At 44.6% G+C, this 17,666-nt stretch overlaps 1 protein-coding gene across 5 annotated transcripts in view; it reads left to right on the top strand.

Moving 5' to 3' along the window:
* PRR5L (proline rich 5 like) overlaps positions 1-4,032 on the top strand; it is a 95,745-nt gene extending 91,713 nt beyond the window's left edge. For 3 of the 5 annotated variants that reach the window (XM_027837882.1, XM_027837883.1, XM_027837884.1), the window contains exon 9: positions 695-4,032. In XM_027837882.1, coding sequence (XP_027693683.1) covers positions 695-1,083 — 389 coding nt within the window. In that variant the 3' untranslated portion in view covers positions 1,084-4,032. The remainder of the gene's footprint in view (positions 1-694) is intronic. The other 2 variants (XM_027837885.1, XM_027837886.1) reach the window with 2 other exon arrangements.
* Positions 4,033-17,666: the final 13,634 nt, after the last annotated feature.

Here is a 17,666-nt window from a genome sequence, read left to right as displayed (position 1 = left end):
AGAGGGGAAGTGACTTGCCCGAGGTCACAAAGATAGTAACAGAATGGACTGAGACAAGATTTGAACTCAGATCTCAGTTCCAACACTGGTACTCTCTTTTTCCTGGGCAAGTAGATGGCACAGTGGGTAGATCAGTGGGCCTGAAAGTCAAGACCTGAGTTCAAATCTAGCCTCAGATTCTAACTAGTTTTGTGACTCTGGGCTAGTCACTTAATCTGTTTGCCTCAGTGTCCTCATATATAAAATGGGAATAATAGTACCTCCCTTCCAGGGTTGTCGTAAGGATCAAATGAGATGATATTTATAAAGCACCTGGCATGTAGTGGGTGTTATATAAATGTTGGCTGTTCTTACTACTGTCATAATTATCACTTTTTCCACTGTACCATGTTACCAGAAGAGAGATGACGGACAGTAACTGTATCATAGAGTTGTAAGAGAAACCATGATCATTGGATGCTCAGGTTCATTCCTGAATTCCATGTCCTCTCATATAGGAGGTTCTTTAATTCAGAATTCATTCACCAAGCATTTATTAAGCACCTGCTGTGTGCCAGGCATTATACTAGACCCCGAAGATAAAGAGACCCAGAGAGTACAGCCCTGCCCTCAAGAAGCTTGCATTCTACCAAAGGAGCCAGTAAGGCAGGGATCCCTGCCTCCTGCAATGACACCTCTTCTTTTTCTCCTCCAGCGCGACGGCATTCTCGAGCCCGCCCCAAGGTGACGGTCCTGAACTACTCGCAGGGAGCAGTGACCCCCCGACCTCTCCACGAGATGGCCTTGACCCCGCTGACGGAACAGGAGGGGGAGGCGTACCTAGAAAAGTGCGGCAGCATCCGCCGCCATACCGTGGCCAACGCCCACTCGGACATCCAGCTGCTTGCCATGGCCACCAGGATGCACTCTGGCATGGGGGAAGAGTCCGACGGCAGCGACAAATGCCTGCTCCTCCCGCCTAGCTTCCCTCCCCACCGGCAGTGCTCTAGCGAGCCCAACATTGTAGACGGCCCCGAGGAATTAGAGGAGGGGATGGCAGACGTTCAGGAGCGTGGGGAGCTCAGCTGTACATCTCTCAGCTGAGACACTCCCCTCGGTAAGGCAGGCAACCCCAGGAGAAGGAGAACCCCAGGCAAGAATTTCTCTGTGGCCAGAGATTACCCCAGAAAGTCAGAAAGTTTGTCCTTGCACCTGAGGAACACTTCTTTATTTCACTGTATGGGGACAAGCCGGGTTTAATTCTGTCCTCAAAGTCATGTCCAAACGTCAGGACCTTTGGTGATACTGCCTCTGCATCCCCCTCTGAACCTCATCCTCCCTGTTTGGACCAGACATTGCCTGACATCTCAAAGACCCAGTTCAGTAGCACCCCCTGTCCTGAGTCTCTGGATTCTAACGCTGTGGCCCAGGCAGCCTCTTCTAACGATCCCTAAGGCAGGTCCCTTCAACAGCGAATTCCCTTGTGCTGCCAGGGGTATTCCTCAATATGTGTGGCATTTTTCTAGCGGGGGGTGGTTGACTGGACCTTGGTCACTCGGTTGACTGTACTGATCTTTCTTGTTGCTTTTCAGGCAAAGGATTATGGGGAACGTAGAGGAGGAGGAAGACAGAGTTAACTTACCTCCTTCCATGTTGGGAAAGTGAAAGATGAGAAACCTCTTAATTCCTCAGATTCCAAATGAATGATGGCATCTTAGGAATGCTTTGAATTCAGAGCATCTTGGTTTGTGTGTTTCATATGTAAAGGAAGCGTTATCCCCAAAAGTGGGACAGGATGGAGTTTATGTGGGTAGCATTTCAATCCAGTAAAGAAGGGTGCTGTGACTGAGACCTCTCTGTTGGACCCAGACAATTCCTCCTTGGGGACCCTTGTCAAATGCAAAGAACATGCCTGTGTGTGTGTGTGTGTGTCTGTCTGTCTGTGTACTTGAGTGTGTGCATGCATATGTGTGTGTGTGTTTGTGTGAGAGAGACACCCAAGGTCTTTACCTTCTTAATTCAGACACTGACCTTTTATTCCCAATTTTGAGTGAAAATGACTGCCTGACAACTGTTAGACTATTCCTGGAATTGACTTGAATTTTTAAACTTGTGTATAGTTCATTAAAAAAAAGGGGTGTTTGTTTTTTGTCTGTTTGCAAAGGTTTGCACGTAGGATCTTGCACTTTTCATCTAATGTCTTCAAACTGGAATACACCTCTCCTCCTCACCTTCCCCACAGCTAGTGGCTGCCAGGAGTATTTTAGGAGCAAGGAAGTCTGTGTGGTGACAGCTGGTGGGCCACTCAGAACTACAAAGGCCACGGCTCTTGAAACTAAAGCAAGCCTCTGTGTACTGTGTTAGTAGCTTATGAGGCAGAATCCCCACACCACTTCCTGCTAGCCCCTCAGGTCTTGTGAATGGAAAGCCGTCCCTAGAGTCAGGAAGTCCCACTTTGGATACATCCTAACCTTGTGATGATGGGCAGATCACTTGAACCTTTCATTGGCAGTTGTCCAAGGTCAGTTGCCAATCTGCATCTAAAGACATTTCTACCCTGAGAATTTCCCCACAATGATGAAAGGTTAGGGCAGGAGGCATTGGGGGAAGCTACCTTGCCTTGTGGGTTAAGATTTCACCCTGGGGAGGTGACAGGAGACAGAGAAGGGAGAAACCCATTCTCTGTGGGTCCGGAAATGTGTCCGCTTCCAGTGGACCCCCCGAACTTGTTAGACTGGCACACCATTCAGGAGAGGAGCATTGTGTGGATGTGAGTTATTAGTCTTGTGATATTTCCATTATTAAATCCAACGTTGTAGGGCGACTCTATTACCTGCAAACTCCAGCCAGCCCTCTCCCCTTTCTCTAAATGTGTTTCACTGTCCAAAGTCCCTTCAGATGACGACTTCCTTGGCTTTTGTTAGTCTGTGGAAAACATTTTTTTTTTTAAATAATAGTGACACGGGCAAACCTGACTCCATGTGGATGTCAAGCCAGGGGGAGGTGGTTAGAGCCACCGGCAAGGGAGGAAGGATCTCCTGAGCCCGAGGCCTTGTGCATCACCTCTGTCATTTGCTGATAGCCTCTAGGAAATGTGATAATTTATACGCTTTCTCTGTCGTGTAACTTTGGAAACTGTTTGTTAAAAATTGCTCAATTTAAAATGGTGTCTTAGTGACTCTTAGACTGTGAAGAGACCTCGGGTCATCCAGAGCTCAGTCCCTTCACGTCAAGTCTGTTTTTTTTTTCCTTCTGCCCCTCTTAGTAATGAAAGATAAGTTTTCTAAATGAAATCTTTGAGAACTCACAGGAAAGGTTTTTTTTTCCCCCCAAACAAAATCTTTGTCTGCGACTTGATTAGGCTCTGTGAACTGAGCAGCACCCACTTGCAATCAGAAAAGTAATAAGTTGTGCCCCTGCTAACACGTTTTTTTCAACATAGTGGTACATTTAACTGACGGCTGCTACCCTTAGCGTTATTTACACATTGAACATAAATCATATGCATTCATCCTGGAATTGTGCTAACATGTACTTTTTAATTATCAAGGCAAAGGGTCTGTTAAAATACACACAAACAAAGCACTGATGTTTAAAAAAAAAAAAGCCATCAGTTAAATACATAAACCATTAGGTTAAGAAGAGAAGTGTTCCTAAGGAAACGATTCACCAAATCCTGTTTGTTCATGGGTATGAGCTAGTTGGAGGACTTTGCCCTCAATCTATACGTGTATATAATTATATATAATATATTGCTCTACTGTATTATATAAAATTATACGTGTCATTCTGTGTATGTTAAAGATTTGTTCATGGTGTATAGATAGGTTAGCCTTCACCCTTGTAACAGGAATGATATCCTTAGTGGTATGGCTGTTATTTCCTCCATTATGGAATGAGGGACCACTCCCACTGTATTTGCTAGACTTTTCTAATTGTTGACAGAAGCCAACTCAACTATAAAGTCCAGGCCCATGAGCCAAAAGTCTTTCAAGTTGTCTGTTTGTTATGTTCCCCAAGTAGAGTCAATAAACACCATTTTGTGTTCCTGCGCCCGTTCCTTGCCAACGTTGTTTCATTGTTGCCTTGTCTCGAGCACAGCAGGTGTGTTGGCACCGCAGCCGTCCTGCCTTCGTGTTCTTGGTTTTTCCTTCGAGGTCCTTCTTCCTTTTGCCCCCATTTCGAGACTAAGGAACAAACTGTCTCTGAGTTTTCCTTTGCCACCCTGGGCTGCGTGGGTAAGGACTATTTCCCAGGGAAGCACAGATTGTCCGGCGAACTGAGGAAACACGGGATGGAGCCCTTGAGAGATCGAGGCCTCTTTCATTCCATTCTGGCCAATGGAAAGGAATGGGTTTGGTCATGAAAGCTTGAGCTAGTCGGATGGCCACATTTACCGAGGGACTTGTTTCCCCCTTGGGGAACTGGAGAACTGGATTTGGCTCAGTCAACCTGGCTCTGTCTCTTCCTACCCGGTGTGAATGGGGGCAAGTTCCTTAACCTTCCTAAGCCTGGTTACCTTTGTTAAAAAAAAAAAAAAGGTAGGGAGCAGGTAGGTGGCTCAGTAGATAAAGCACCAGCTGTGGAGTCAGGAGGACCAAAGTTCAAATCCCGTCTCAGACATTTACTACTTGTGTGACCCTGGGCGAGTTACTTAACCCTGATTGCTTCAAAAAAAAAGTTAGACTACATTTGAGGTTCCTTCCAGCTCTGAATTGGGGAATTCTATTAATAATCATTTTGATGCTCTTTCTCTAGTTTTGAGGAAGATTAATCTATCCACTGTGCCACCTACCTGCCCCATATGAGGAAGATTATGCTGTAGACTCTAATTTCTTTGAGGGTAGGGCCTTTCTTGCTTTTGTCTTTGTATCCCTGGTCATGCCTGGTGAACCTCTTATTTTACAGATGAGGAAAGTGAGGCCCATATAGGTGAAGTGCCTGGCTTGGGGTCACACTCCTAGGAATTGTGGGATGCAGGATTTGTACCCGAGTCTTTCCAACTACAAGGCCAGCTCTGTATCTACTATGCCTAAATGTCCTCAGTAAAATAGCTGAAAAGGAAAATGGGGAGAATTATGCAAATACATGTGGTCTGGTTCCTCTCTCTGAGCATCCTTCTTGAGTTGCCTTTTGTGCCTGAAAAGTCTCTTCTTGCTCACCTTAGCTGCCAGGGAAGTTCCTGACCCACCTGTCCATCTGCAGGTTCCCATGTCAGTGCATTATTAGGATCTTTGAGAAAAAGGTGGGGCAGTAGGAAAACAAGACAAATGGAGTTCCCCCAAGAGCTTCTGCCAGTTGGCATCAGCGCTTCATTAGTGCAGGCTGGCAGCTGTAATTAGCACGCTGATTCCCCTTTGAAAATAATTAAATGCCATTCATCAACCCCACTGGCACCAAGCTGCCACTTATGTGTATAGCAATGTGCTAAGACTGTGGAGCCCCCATCGGTGGCCTCCATTCCCACCCCAGTAGCCAAGTGCCTTTCAGCCCTGGCTTCTTGCCAGAGGGATCATGGCACTCTGCTTAAGGCAAAGGAGAGGAAAAAGCAAGGGAGTTCCAAATTGCTTGTCCCACTCAGTGGAAACAGGGTCAAGTTCCTTTGCCCCTCTGTCGGCCACTGGAGTCCTGTAGCCAGAAGCTGTTCTGTACATACCAAAAGCCATAGGAAGGCCGCTGGGCTTTGTACCCAGAGGCACCATGAGCTGGTAACGAGGGCTGTCTGTACAATGAAGGAGATTCGGACGAGATCATCTGGGCAGGTTAAGCCCGGAGAAGGGAAGACTCGGGGGTATAGGAGAGCTATCTTCAAGGATCTGAAGGACCATCCTATGAGAAAGGGATTAGTCCTTTTCTGCTTGGCCCTTGAGGGCACAACAAGGAAGAGAGCAGGTGAAGGGAAGTTACAAAGAGACCAGATTAGGCTTGATGCCAAAGCTATCGCAAAGTGGATTACGCTACCTTGAGAGGTGGCGAGTTCCACTCTAGGAGAGGCCTTCAAGCAGAGGCCGCCCGGTGTGTTATAATGAAGATAGTGAAGAGGAGTTAGGCCATCCTCTAACTGTATCTTCCTTCTCCTGCTACAAGGGTTCCCTGGGGGAAGGCTGCAGGGGGCCTGGCCAGGTTGACTTCATCGGTCCCAGCACAAGGCAACTCCCACCTCTCGCTGCCAACCTGATCTCCCACCTGAGATGTGGACATCAACCATTGCAAAGAGGGGCAGCCTGCTCTTTGACCCCAGGTCGTCCATTTCCTGCTCTGCCTGTCCCTTGGGGGAAAGAAGAAAAGTCGATGAGGAGTGGGACTTCCGCTCCTCAAGTTTAGCTTCTATCTGCCGCTACATCACTACCTGCTTACTCTCCAGCTTTCCAGGAGGGAGGAGGAATAGTGAAGCAAGCCCTCAGTCTGACCATCTGACCCTGCGCTTTTCGTCTCATGTTATATTGTCTCCAGCTTATTCTCCAGCCTTCTTAGTGAAGATGAGTGGAGCCTTCCACTCATCGATGAACATGTCCCAGTGAGTCTGATTCCCTACAGACTAGCATTCAGACCTCATTCCCCTTCCTCACCACCCCTTTCCTTATTCTCATCTCTCTCAACCCTCCACCCAGAGTTCCAACCGAATGCCACCCAGCCCTTCCACTGTGCCCTCTGGAATGCCTGTTCCATAGGCAACAATAGTCCCGTCACCCTAAACCTTTTCATCTCTGACTCCTTCCATGTTCCAGCTCTTACTGAAACCTGGCTCTCCTCTGATGACACAGATTCCTTGAGCACCCTTTGCAGTGCCATCTGCATCTTCACTCATTCCCCTGAGCTCACTGGTTGAGGTGGGGGAGTTGGATTACCATTTCCAAATTCTCTCCCTACCTCCATCACTCAGTAACCTCTCCTCCTTCTGAGGTCCATGCTATTCACATCTACCACCCAATCAAAATCCTGGGAGCTGTTGTCTGCAGACTTCCAGGTCACACCCTTTCCTTCCTCGGTGAGTTTCATACCTGGCTTACAATTCTTTGCTCTTCAACCCCAGCCCTCATATGGGGGAACTTCAACATCCATGTTGACTAACCACCCAGTTCCTTACCTACTCACTTCCTATGAACTACTCCTCCACCCATCTCAGCCACACACAAAGACGGTCATATCCTTGATATGTCATTCCCCACAGATGTACCACCTCCGTGGTTAAGAATCCTGAGATCACCTTATTTGACCATAATCTATTGGCCTTCCACCTCTCCCCTGGCCTTCCCTTACCAAACCCTACTCTTCATCCAACCATGACCTCCATCCCTTGACCCCTCAATTGTCTTCCAGGCTATCTCCCCTGTACTACCCAGTCTCTCCTCTTTTCCCATCTTGACACCTTGGTGAACCAATTCAACTCTATACTGTTCTCTTTTCTTGGGTCCCTAGTCCCTTTATTTCAACAACTGTGCTTTGGATCATTTGGTGACTGATGGGGAGCTCAGAGGTCAGGGTGATTTCTTTATTGGTTTAGTACTGCCTTCCAATGTGTATAAGTGTGTATGTCCCTGGGACAGAGTGTGTGCTCTGATAGATGATGAGCAGAAGGCCGATTCTCATTTTCACTTGTGCAATGTGGCACTGTATTCTCAGGAAGACTCCAGAGGCATGATTTGAACCCGGGTCCCCTGCTTTCAGAGCCACTCTGCCCAGGCTCTAGCCTCTGATTCAGTAGCATGAGAAGAAGAGAAATAGGTGGCTTGTGTATTCAGTCCAACAATCGGTCAGCAACTGTCTAGTAAGCACCTACCATGTGCCCAGCACTGTGCCAGGTGCTGGACCCTGCCTTCAAGGAGCTCGCATTCTAGAGGGGGAGACAAATAGAATTATGTATACAATATTTACAAAATAAACACAAGGTCTATCAAACCTACTATGCTTAGGCACTGAAGATACAAGGACAAAAAAAAAAGAAAGTTCCTTCCTCCCAAAGGAAGTTATATTGTTTTGGGAAGATGCAATATATACAGAGATAAACACACAATACGTATATGCTATATACCTGCACAGATGTGTAAATATAGACACAGATAATGGATGCCAGGAGCTAAGAGCAGTGGCGATTAGGATGGATCAGAGAGGTCTTTGGTAGAAAGAAGCACCTGAGCTGTCCTTTGAAGAGTAGATGAGGAAACAAGGCACTTCAGACACTGGAGAGATTGCCTAGGCAATGCACCAAGGGGCAGCTAGGTGGCGTGGTAGATAGAGTGCTGGGCCTGGAGTCAGGAAGACTCATCTTCCAGAGTTCAAATCCATCTTCAGACACTAACTGTGTGACCCTGGGCAAGTCACTTAATCCCATTTGCCTCAGTTTCCTCATGTGTCAAATGAGCTGGAGGAGGAAATGGCAAACTGCTTCAGTATCTTTATCAAGAAAACCCCAAATGGGGTCACAAAAAGTCAGGCAATGTACAAGGAACACCTGAAGAAATAATGGAGTTAGAATGGTTTAGTTAGAGGGATGGTCTTTCAGAGACACTGTGGTATTATGGGTATTAGAGGACGCAGGTTCTAATCCCAGCCCTGCCAATTATTCCCTATGTGACTTTGGTTAAGTCCCATAACCTCTTTGACTCTCAGTTTCTTCATCTATAAAATGGGGATAAAAACACTCACTCTGCCTACCCCACAGGATGCGGATCACATAAAATGTCGATGAGGCACTTTGGCAACTGTCCGGCGCTCATACTGATGCGACCTCATTTATTTTAGGAAAGGCTATTGAGAAGTAGAGCTGCCATTTCTCCTTCCCTTCTTACAAGCAACTCTTGGTTAACTGGTCCCACTCTTAACCCATATATTCCTCTAGGGAAGGATTCAATGGCCATCCTTCTAAAGGGGAAGGGAATAAGCATTTAAATAGAGCCTACTATGTACCAGGTAATGTGCTAAACTCTTTTTACAGATATTATTTCATTCAAACCTCACAACAACCCTGCAAGGTAAGTGCTATTATTATCTGCATTTTACAGTTGAGGAAACTGAGGCAAGCGCAGTTTAAGTGACTTGTCCACAAGTCATATAACTGGGACGTGTCTGAAGCTGGATCTGAACTCAGGTTTTCCTGACTCCAGGCCCAGTGCGCTATCCAGTACCCCATCAGCTGCTCTAAGCTGAGCAAGACCTGAGTTCAAATCCAGCCTGACACACTTACTAGCTATGTGACCCTGGGTAAGTCACTTGTTTGCCCCAGTTTCCCCTTCTATGAAATGGGAATAATAGCACTAAAGATCAAAGGAAAAATGTAAAGCACTTTGCAAACCTGTAATCGCTGTATAAATGCTATTATTGTTACCTCGAAGTGGTTAGTGCCCTCTGGGAGGTAAAGCCCCAGGTCTGGAGGACTCCTATAGGCCTTGGTGATCTGTCTGGTCCCCCAGAGCCAGATGATCTGACAGGGAAGCATGTTGTGTAATAAATGGAGAGAGCCCTGGATTTAAGTTAGAAGACCTCATGAGCGATCATGGTAGGGTATGAAAAGTACTGAGGAGAGAGTGCCAGGAGCTGAGTTCAAATTCTGACCTTGCCGTCTGTTGTGTGTGGTTGTGGGCCATTCACTTCATCTTTCTGGACCTGTTTCCTCATATGTACCATTGAAGGATGTTGGTCTATCTGACCTCCAGGGTCCCCTCCAGCCCCAGATCTATGATGCTCATTCCAGCTTTTGCTACACAATTAGCTAGGTGACTTTGGACATGTCACTTCCCTCCTCTATGAGTCTGTTTGTTTATCTGGTCTCAGATAACTGAAAGAAAGTGATCTAGTCCAACTGCCTCATTTTGCAAATGGGGAAACAAAGGCATGACTTGCCCAAGGTCATACAGGTGGTTGTCTCAAACAGGATTAGAACCCAAGTCATCTGCCTCTAGAACCAGTGTTCTTTATGGGGCATCATGCTGCCTCAGAATCTTTAGTCCCCTCTCAGCGCTAATGTTGTGTGATTTTGGGGTGGCTCTGGGGTTGAGGTTCTATGGGAAAGGGAGGCTAAATAATCAGGAGGTAGGAGGAGGATCCTGAGGAACCTAGGAAAGGCTAGGACCTAGAAGGACCTAGAACCTTCTAGAACATAGAAGCTTGCAGGAGAACAGTAAAGGGAAGAAACCTGGAGACAATGTCAAAGTGAGTATGCATAAGGGGCGAGGAAGAAGGGAAGCTGACTGACTGAATGAATGTGTTTATTAAGTACTGACTTTGTGAAGTTAAGTCTTAGTTGGTTAAAGCTGGAGAGCTACTTGTATCAGGTGGGCGTGTGTCAGAGAACTCAGAGGAGGGCAGCTGCTGAGTTAATCCTGCTTCTGCCCCCACTCGTGTGGCCCTTGGCAAGCCTGGCTCCGGAACTGTAGGCTGGGGCCGACGATACACCTTGTACTGCCAAGCCGGGGTGAAATCTCCTGGGTACAGGTGAGATTCCCGGGTGAATAGATCGGATCCCTCCCAGGTTCTTAGAGGCTGTTGCTTTTACCATCTGGTCTACTGCAGTTGGGAGAATCATTGAGAAACCCAGGCTCCCTCTTAGGTAATACCCACCCCCATTGTGATAAGGCAGCAGCTGGAAAGTTAGGGGGAGGCTGGGGGAGTGTTGGGGATGGGGGTGGGCAGAATGATAAGGCCCATCCGTGCCTTGCTGATCTCAAGTTTCCTGAAGTAGTGGGTGGTTCCATTCCAGCCCTCACATGCAAGGGCAACCTACCCGTGGGTCAGAAATCAGTATTGCCTCCCTGTGACAAATGACAATGGCCTAGTTAGCAGGTTAATGGCCACCAAGCAGTGTAAGGGTTAGCCGACCATGCGTGATGATTCTTATTTCACCTTGGCCCTGAGCCTCAGAATCTAGGGCTTACTGGCCTTTGGGAAAATGCTAGGTTGAGGGCTGGAGCTTCCCCAAGAAACCAATGTTGAACACGGTAGTTCCCTCCAGCAACCACCTTCCTTCTCTCCAGATTCAGTAAGTACTGTGTGTCATTTATATAGGGACCTTAGAGCTGAAAGTCCAGCCTCCCTCATCTTGCAGATGGAGAGAGACTGAGGCCCAGAATGGGGAAGACACTTATCTAGGTCAACCTGAGGATTTGAACTCGGGTCTTTTTGTTTCCAAATCTACAGCTCTTTCCAATTGACCATAATATACCCTGCAACTTTCTTATGATCTTACAAATCCTTTTTGAGATGCAGATGAGTTGAATGAGGTATTCTGATTCAAGGATCTTGAGAGGCATGCAAACCTATGGAAGATAGATCAGTCTGCTGGCGCTTATTCTGTAAAGCCAAAATCATCTTATATTGATTTGGTATATAAATGTATAAATTTATATAAATATATATAGTTTTATATAAAATCATAAATATATAATTTATATAAATGCATATAAATATATAAATGATAAATGCCTCCAGGGAAGGGACCATTTCATAGGCTCATAGATTTATATGTGAAGGATCAGAGTCTGCAAGCTCCCTCACTTTACAGGTGAGGAAACTGAGGCTCAGACAAATTAAATGACTTCCCCAAGGTCATACAGGCAAATAAAGTATCGGTCAAAATTTGAACTCCTCTCTTTTGACTCCAAATCCAGTTCTTTTCCTATTGTACCAAGCTGCCCTTGCAGGCATCTGGGCTGGGGCCATAAGAGTCTTCAAACAATGCTTCCCTTATGGTGCTTGGCTAAATCTCTTTGTGAGGTTGGGGGTGGGGGGGCGGCGAGAAGTGCAGAGCGTTCAGCCTAGCTAGAAGATGGAGCACGGCTGCCACCTGCTGCCAGATGGTGCTAAGGTTGGGTCCTGGCAATTTTCCTGTCTACCTTTTTCCTTTTGCCGCTAGTCTGAGGTGCCTGAAATACCCATGCAGCAAATCAGTCAGACATCTGTCTACGGAAAACAAAACAATAAACCAAACCAGATTCCTATGACTGAGCTCTTGCTAAGGTCTGTGTTTGGGACCTCATTGGTGGACTAATCCAGTTCTGGCTCAAATTTTAATGACCCTGCCAAGTTCACAGAAGCACTTTGCTTACAGCAACTGGACACACAGTAGGGCAGGGTAAGCTGTTTTAGTCCCATTTTACAGGTAAAGAAACTGAAGCCCAAGGAGATTAAGCAACTCATCCAAGGCTCTTCAAAAAGTAGTAAAGCTGGGATTTGAATCCCTCCACTCTGATTTTATGCAAATAACTGTAGCGCAAAATACGTACAAGAGAGGTGCAGAACAAGAGAGCATGAGGTCCAAGAAGGAGAAAATCATTACCAACTGAGAGAATTAGGGAAGGATTTAAATGAAGGTGGTGGTATTTGAGAGTTTTAAAGAAAAGGATTCTAAGCATTGTAAATAGCATGGGCAGAGGAATAGAGGTTGTCAGGAAGCATTTGTTCAACTATGTGTCAGGCACTGTGCTAAAAAAAATAGGGATACAGAGAGAAGTGCTTACAATCCAAAGGGCAAGATACTGTGCAAACACCATATACAAATAAGCTACAGACCGAGAGAAGGAAGGTGCCAGAATTAAGGGGGGATGAGGAAAGGCTTCCAATAGAAGGTGGGATTTTCAATGGGACTAGAAAGAAGCCAGGGAAGCCAGGAGATGGCGAGGAATAGAGAGATTCCAGGCATGGCAGACAGCCAATGAAAATGCCTGGAGTCAAGAGATGGAGAATCTTATTCAAGGAGCAATGAGGGTAGTGTCCCTGGATCACAGAATCCGTGTGTGTGTGTGTGTGTGTGTGTGTGTGTGTGTGTGTATAGGTGGGGTATTAAGGTGTAAAAAGACTGGAAAGATGTAGGGAGAGGGGCTGTTATGAAGGGCTTTGGATGCCAAACCAAATAGCTTGTATTTGGTCCTAGAGGTGACAGGGAGCCACTACAGTTGAGTGAGTAGGGGAGGGGGTGACATGGCCGAATCTGTGCTTTAGTGAGGATGGGCTAGAACAGGGAGAGGCTTGTGGCAGGGAGACCCACCAGAAGCCATTCCAATCGTCCAGGCATGGGGTGATGAGGACTTGCACCGGGGTGGTGGCAGTGTCAAAGAAGGGTATATTTAAGAGATGATACAGAGGTAAAATAGCCAGGTCTTGGCAACAGACTGGCTATGGAAGGTGAAAGTGAGGCGCAGAAAAGGACACTTAGATTATGAGGCTGGGGGACTGAGGAGATGGTGGCACCTTTGACTGTAATAAGGAAGTTTGAAAGGGGTAAGTTTTTGGGGGAAAGAGAATGAGTTCAGTTTTGGACATGTTGAGTTTCAGATATCTACTGGCATCCAGTTGGAGAAATCCAAGAGGCGGCTGGAAACAACAATGGAGGTCAGTAAAGAAGTTACGGCTGGATCGGTAGGTTTTAGAATCATTAGCAGAGATGATCATGGAATCATGGGAGTGGATGAGATCATCAAGAGAAGTAGTACACAGGGAGGAGAAAGAGGACCCAGGACAGGTCCCTGTGGGACCAATTAGTGGATGTGACCTGAATAAAGATCCAGCAAAGGAGACTGAGGAGTAATCAGACAGGTAGGAAAACCAGGAAGGGAAAGCAAAGGATTAAGCATTTATATACTGTGGTTCTACTATGTATTAATTGGTCTACTATGTATTAATTGGTCTGTTTTAAATGCAGCAGTTGCTAACACTTAGGAAGGGCTGTACAAATGTGTCTCCCTGCCACAGAAGCGGCAGTTCTTTAAAAAAACAAACAAAAAAACCCCTTTCAATAAAAGTTCACAAATTTAGAGCCAGAAGGGACCTTAAAGGTCGTTTAGTCCAATCTTACTGATAAGGAAACTGAGGCCCAGAGAGGTTAGGTCGCTTATCCAATCACACAGGCAAGTAATTAGAGGCTAGCAGCAAATCTACATTTTCGAATCCAAATGCAGACTTTCCACTACACCCCATTACTCTTGCCACTTCAAAAAGCTAACTAGCCTAGGATTCTTTTTTCTATAGCCACTTTAAATGAGGTGGGCAGATAATGTCAGAGGAGGGAGCATGTGTGTGTATACCCTGCAAGGAACCCATCACCTAACACAGGTCTCTGAGTTGCTTTCTTTCTCTCTGACTCAAACCTACTTTAAGATTGCCCCTCTTCTGCATGAACCAAGGATAATGATGAAGCTGCATTGTTTCCAGGATGAATACAATTTCTGCTCACCTCACACAACGTAAAATGAGGGAGCTGCAGTACATAAATGAGTTCCAAGGTCTCTCCCAACTCAGTTCTCCTATATCTCTTTTTCTTCTCTATTTACATTGCCCTTCCCCCCAATCATGACAACTCGATCATAACATTAAAACAATTTATTAGTTTTTAAATTTTTCCAGAAATACTGGTAATATTTTTAAATTACAAGGGAAAATAGACAAACCAATACACATATTTATTGTGGGACAGTACAACAGATAGGCCAGGAGGGGGAAAGGGCAAAAGTGTGTCATCGTTGCCAGTGTGACCACAAAGACATTTATGAAGGTGGGGTGGGCTGGGGGGACGGGAAAAAGAAGGGGACATGTTCAAGGACCACTTCTCCTTTCGTCTATACCATTCTCCAGTAGTCTAAATGTCTAAAGTCTTAGGCCATCAAGTCATGCTTCATGGTTTCTTTTAATCGAGATCTAGAAGCACAAGCTTCTTACTACACCCACCAGAGAGGAGAATTGGGATAACTAATTATTAGGGTTCCTCCCAGCCCTCAAACAAAGAAAAAAAAACCAACAACTGTTTGGAAGGGGTTAATCTAGATAATCCTGCCCTTCAAATTTAAGTCAGCAGCCATCTACCCTGGGGCTAGAATCAGGGCCAGATAAAAGCCAGGCCCTGCCCTACTGCAGCTCACTGGTAATTCCCTTTACAATTTCTACAAGTACACAATCTATTCCAGGCTCTCATAGCCATAACCAGCCTTTCTTCCATACTTACACCCAATCATCCTTGAATTGTATAAAGGCCTCAGCCCCCTCAGAGGGGCTTGTATGGCACTTGTTTACTACCTGAGAGTGAATTAAAGTTTTATTTGGAGGCCTTTAACTAGAGACTCAATGGAGCATAACAAAAGCAAGGCTGAGTAATTCTGTGTGCGAGGACACATACACTAGTATCTTCATAACATTAAATGACCAATATATAAAGGGCTACAGGTAATACTTAAGAAAAATAGGTCCCAACAGTTATGTGGTGAGTTTATTTTATAGAAAGATATATGAATCTACAGGTATAGATTCATATATCTATATCCCCATATACATATATGTGTATATACGCACATATGCATATACATCTAAGTAATATGCCAGAAACTTTTAAACAGCAATCTTTAAAAATGAAAATATATTTATTCAGTTAAGACACTCGTGATGGATGGCCACAGGTGTGTTAATATGCTAATTTCATAAAAGGACTGATCAATTCCTGGCTTTTCTCACCCTTTATGGATTAATGACAACTTAAAAAAAAATTCTTTGGATTTATAAGGTGCCTTTTCTTCTAAGGGCACAAAACATTTTCACAGGTGTGTGATTTCCTTGTTCATTGGTCAGAATCCAGTCCTTTGCCTTTCAGTGTGATGGTTTATCTACTTGATATCTCCTTCTCTCCTGATACAGGATTTGGGAACTTTGGGACTTTGCAAAACTAGTGCAAACAGCTCATCAATGTCATTATTTATGACCAATAACAGCAGAATGACTGATCTCTTTGTTTAAAAACAAACAGTTTACACTACAGTAATGTACAAAAGTATTTCTTCATGCATAAATATAAATAAAACTACAAAATGTATTAGCTATGGAAGATAAAAACTTTCCAAATTAGTTTTAGAAGCCTTTAATTACATCCCCAATATACACCCCAATTATAACTTTCCCAAATAATAATCTTCTGCAGAGGAAGACCAACTCTGTTTCATTTACAATAGCAATGGAATTTATTTACGGGAACTGATCTCCAAAGAAGCCTCACTTGAAAATAACCTTTGCTTACATGGGAAATTAATTACTTGCAAATCAAATTTTTTTTCTCTTTGAAAGCAAGAAGGCACCAAGTTCCATATCCTTCTGAGCACCAAGTGGGGGGAAAGAACCCTCAGAAGCAATCTCTCTCTCCCTGCAGGGCAAACTTGCAAAGACCAGGGAAATGATGACTCTTTCAGAGAAAGGGTCTAGCTAGGAGCACCACTGGAGCTGTGCTTTGGTGCCTGGGCCAGCCTACTTGGAGAGTCAGATGGCCAGGTGAGAACACAGGGTATAAAGTATGCCCTTTGTATCACAGTATCCATTTTACAGACTCCTTTTCAGATCTTCTCCAACCAGAATTACTTTTCTATACATTTCATTCTGATAGCTATTAGGAGAAAACAGCCTTGGCTTTTTTAAATTCAAATTACCCCAGTCTTTTCTGTCTTAGTCAATGGGCTTCAATTTTAAAAAACCAGCTGGGTATTCTTTTTTGGAAGGAGGCCGAGGGGTATTTCTTTACAAATGTTTATTTCTGATTGAAAGTAAGGTTGTACTGCTCGGGCGTAACAAAACATATGGGTCTACACTGATTTAATTAGACCATCCCTACTCTTTTTTCAGGCAGCTGCCCAAAGTACCAGGAATGCTGCAGGAATGAATGAAAAATTCTAAGAGAACATAAAGAAAAGATGATATATACTGAGAAAGAAGGAAAAACACTCATCAGGTTGTACAAGTCTTGCCATTGTAAGATGGCTTCCCAAGGTGATAAAAGATCTATGTAATTTATAGTCACTACCACGCTGGTATCCACTAACAGTCAAAAGGCCAAATGACAGGGGCTATAAATAAACAAAACTATGTGGTTCCACGACAAAAATGAAAATACTCCCAGATGACAATTTCGTCTTCACAATTAAATTATATCTGCATAGCACAGTAGTTTACAAACTTTCTCATATGTATCTTATTGATCCTCACAACCACCCTGTGAGGGAGGGAGGCACTTAGCTGGGGAAGAAAGTAAAACTCAGGAGGGTCGTGGCTTTCTCAAGATCACACAGCTAGTAAGCAGCAAGGCCAAAATCACAATACAGGCAGTCTTAATACTTAGCAGAAAACACTATTATGTGTAGCAATCTTGTTTTAAAGAATTTAGAAAACACCCAGCTGCTTAGGCATAATAGAAATAGGCGTCATGGAAATACAGCAATGCAGCATATTATTTATTTAAAAAAAACAAACTGGAATGGGCTTTTAAGGTATATTACTGCTTTCTTCAAAAAGATAAAAAAAGAAGTATTTCATAAAGGGATTAACTGACTACATGACCTCCGTGGGCCTCTCCAACTCTGATTATAAATTAAATGGAAAAATGAAAGAGATTTTAAAAATGTGCTCCAATAATGTAAAATATTTATTAGTAAAACAGAAAGCCATGATGATCTCTCCTGAGAACTTGTAAAATAAAGTGGGCAACTGGTGGGGCATGAAATTCATGTTCTTTTTATGCTGATGTTTGAGTAATTCCTAAACACAGCACTGGTTTATTTCAAACTATACTGATTTGAAGATGATGGCTAAGTCTAGTGAAAGATTCTAGGTTTGGTGGCAAAAGTGCAATTCTTCTAAACAATCCCTAGAGACTCGTCTTTCCTCTTCTCATGTTCAATAGCCCTAGCAAAGCTGAACAGGTTTCCATCATCTTACCTTCCCTATTCCCC

Source organism: Vombatus ursinus, unplaced genomic scaffold (genome assembly GCF_900497805.2).
Source record: "Vombatus ursinus unplaced genomic scaffold, bare-nosed wombat genome assembly UNPS02014822.1, whole genome shotgun sequence".
Taxonomy (NCBI): Eukaryota; Metazoa; Chordata; class Mammalia; order Diprotodontia; family Vombatidae; genus Vombatus; species Vombatus ursinus.
Note: the sequence above shows the minus strand (reverse complement) of the source record. Positions and strands in the feature narration are given on the sequence as shown.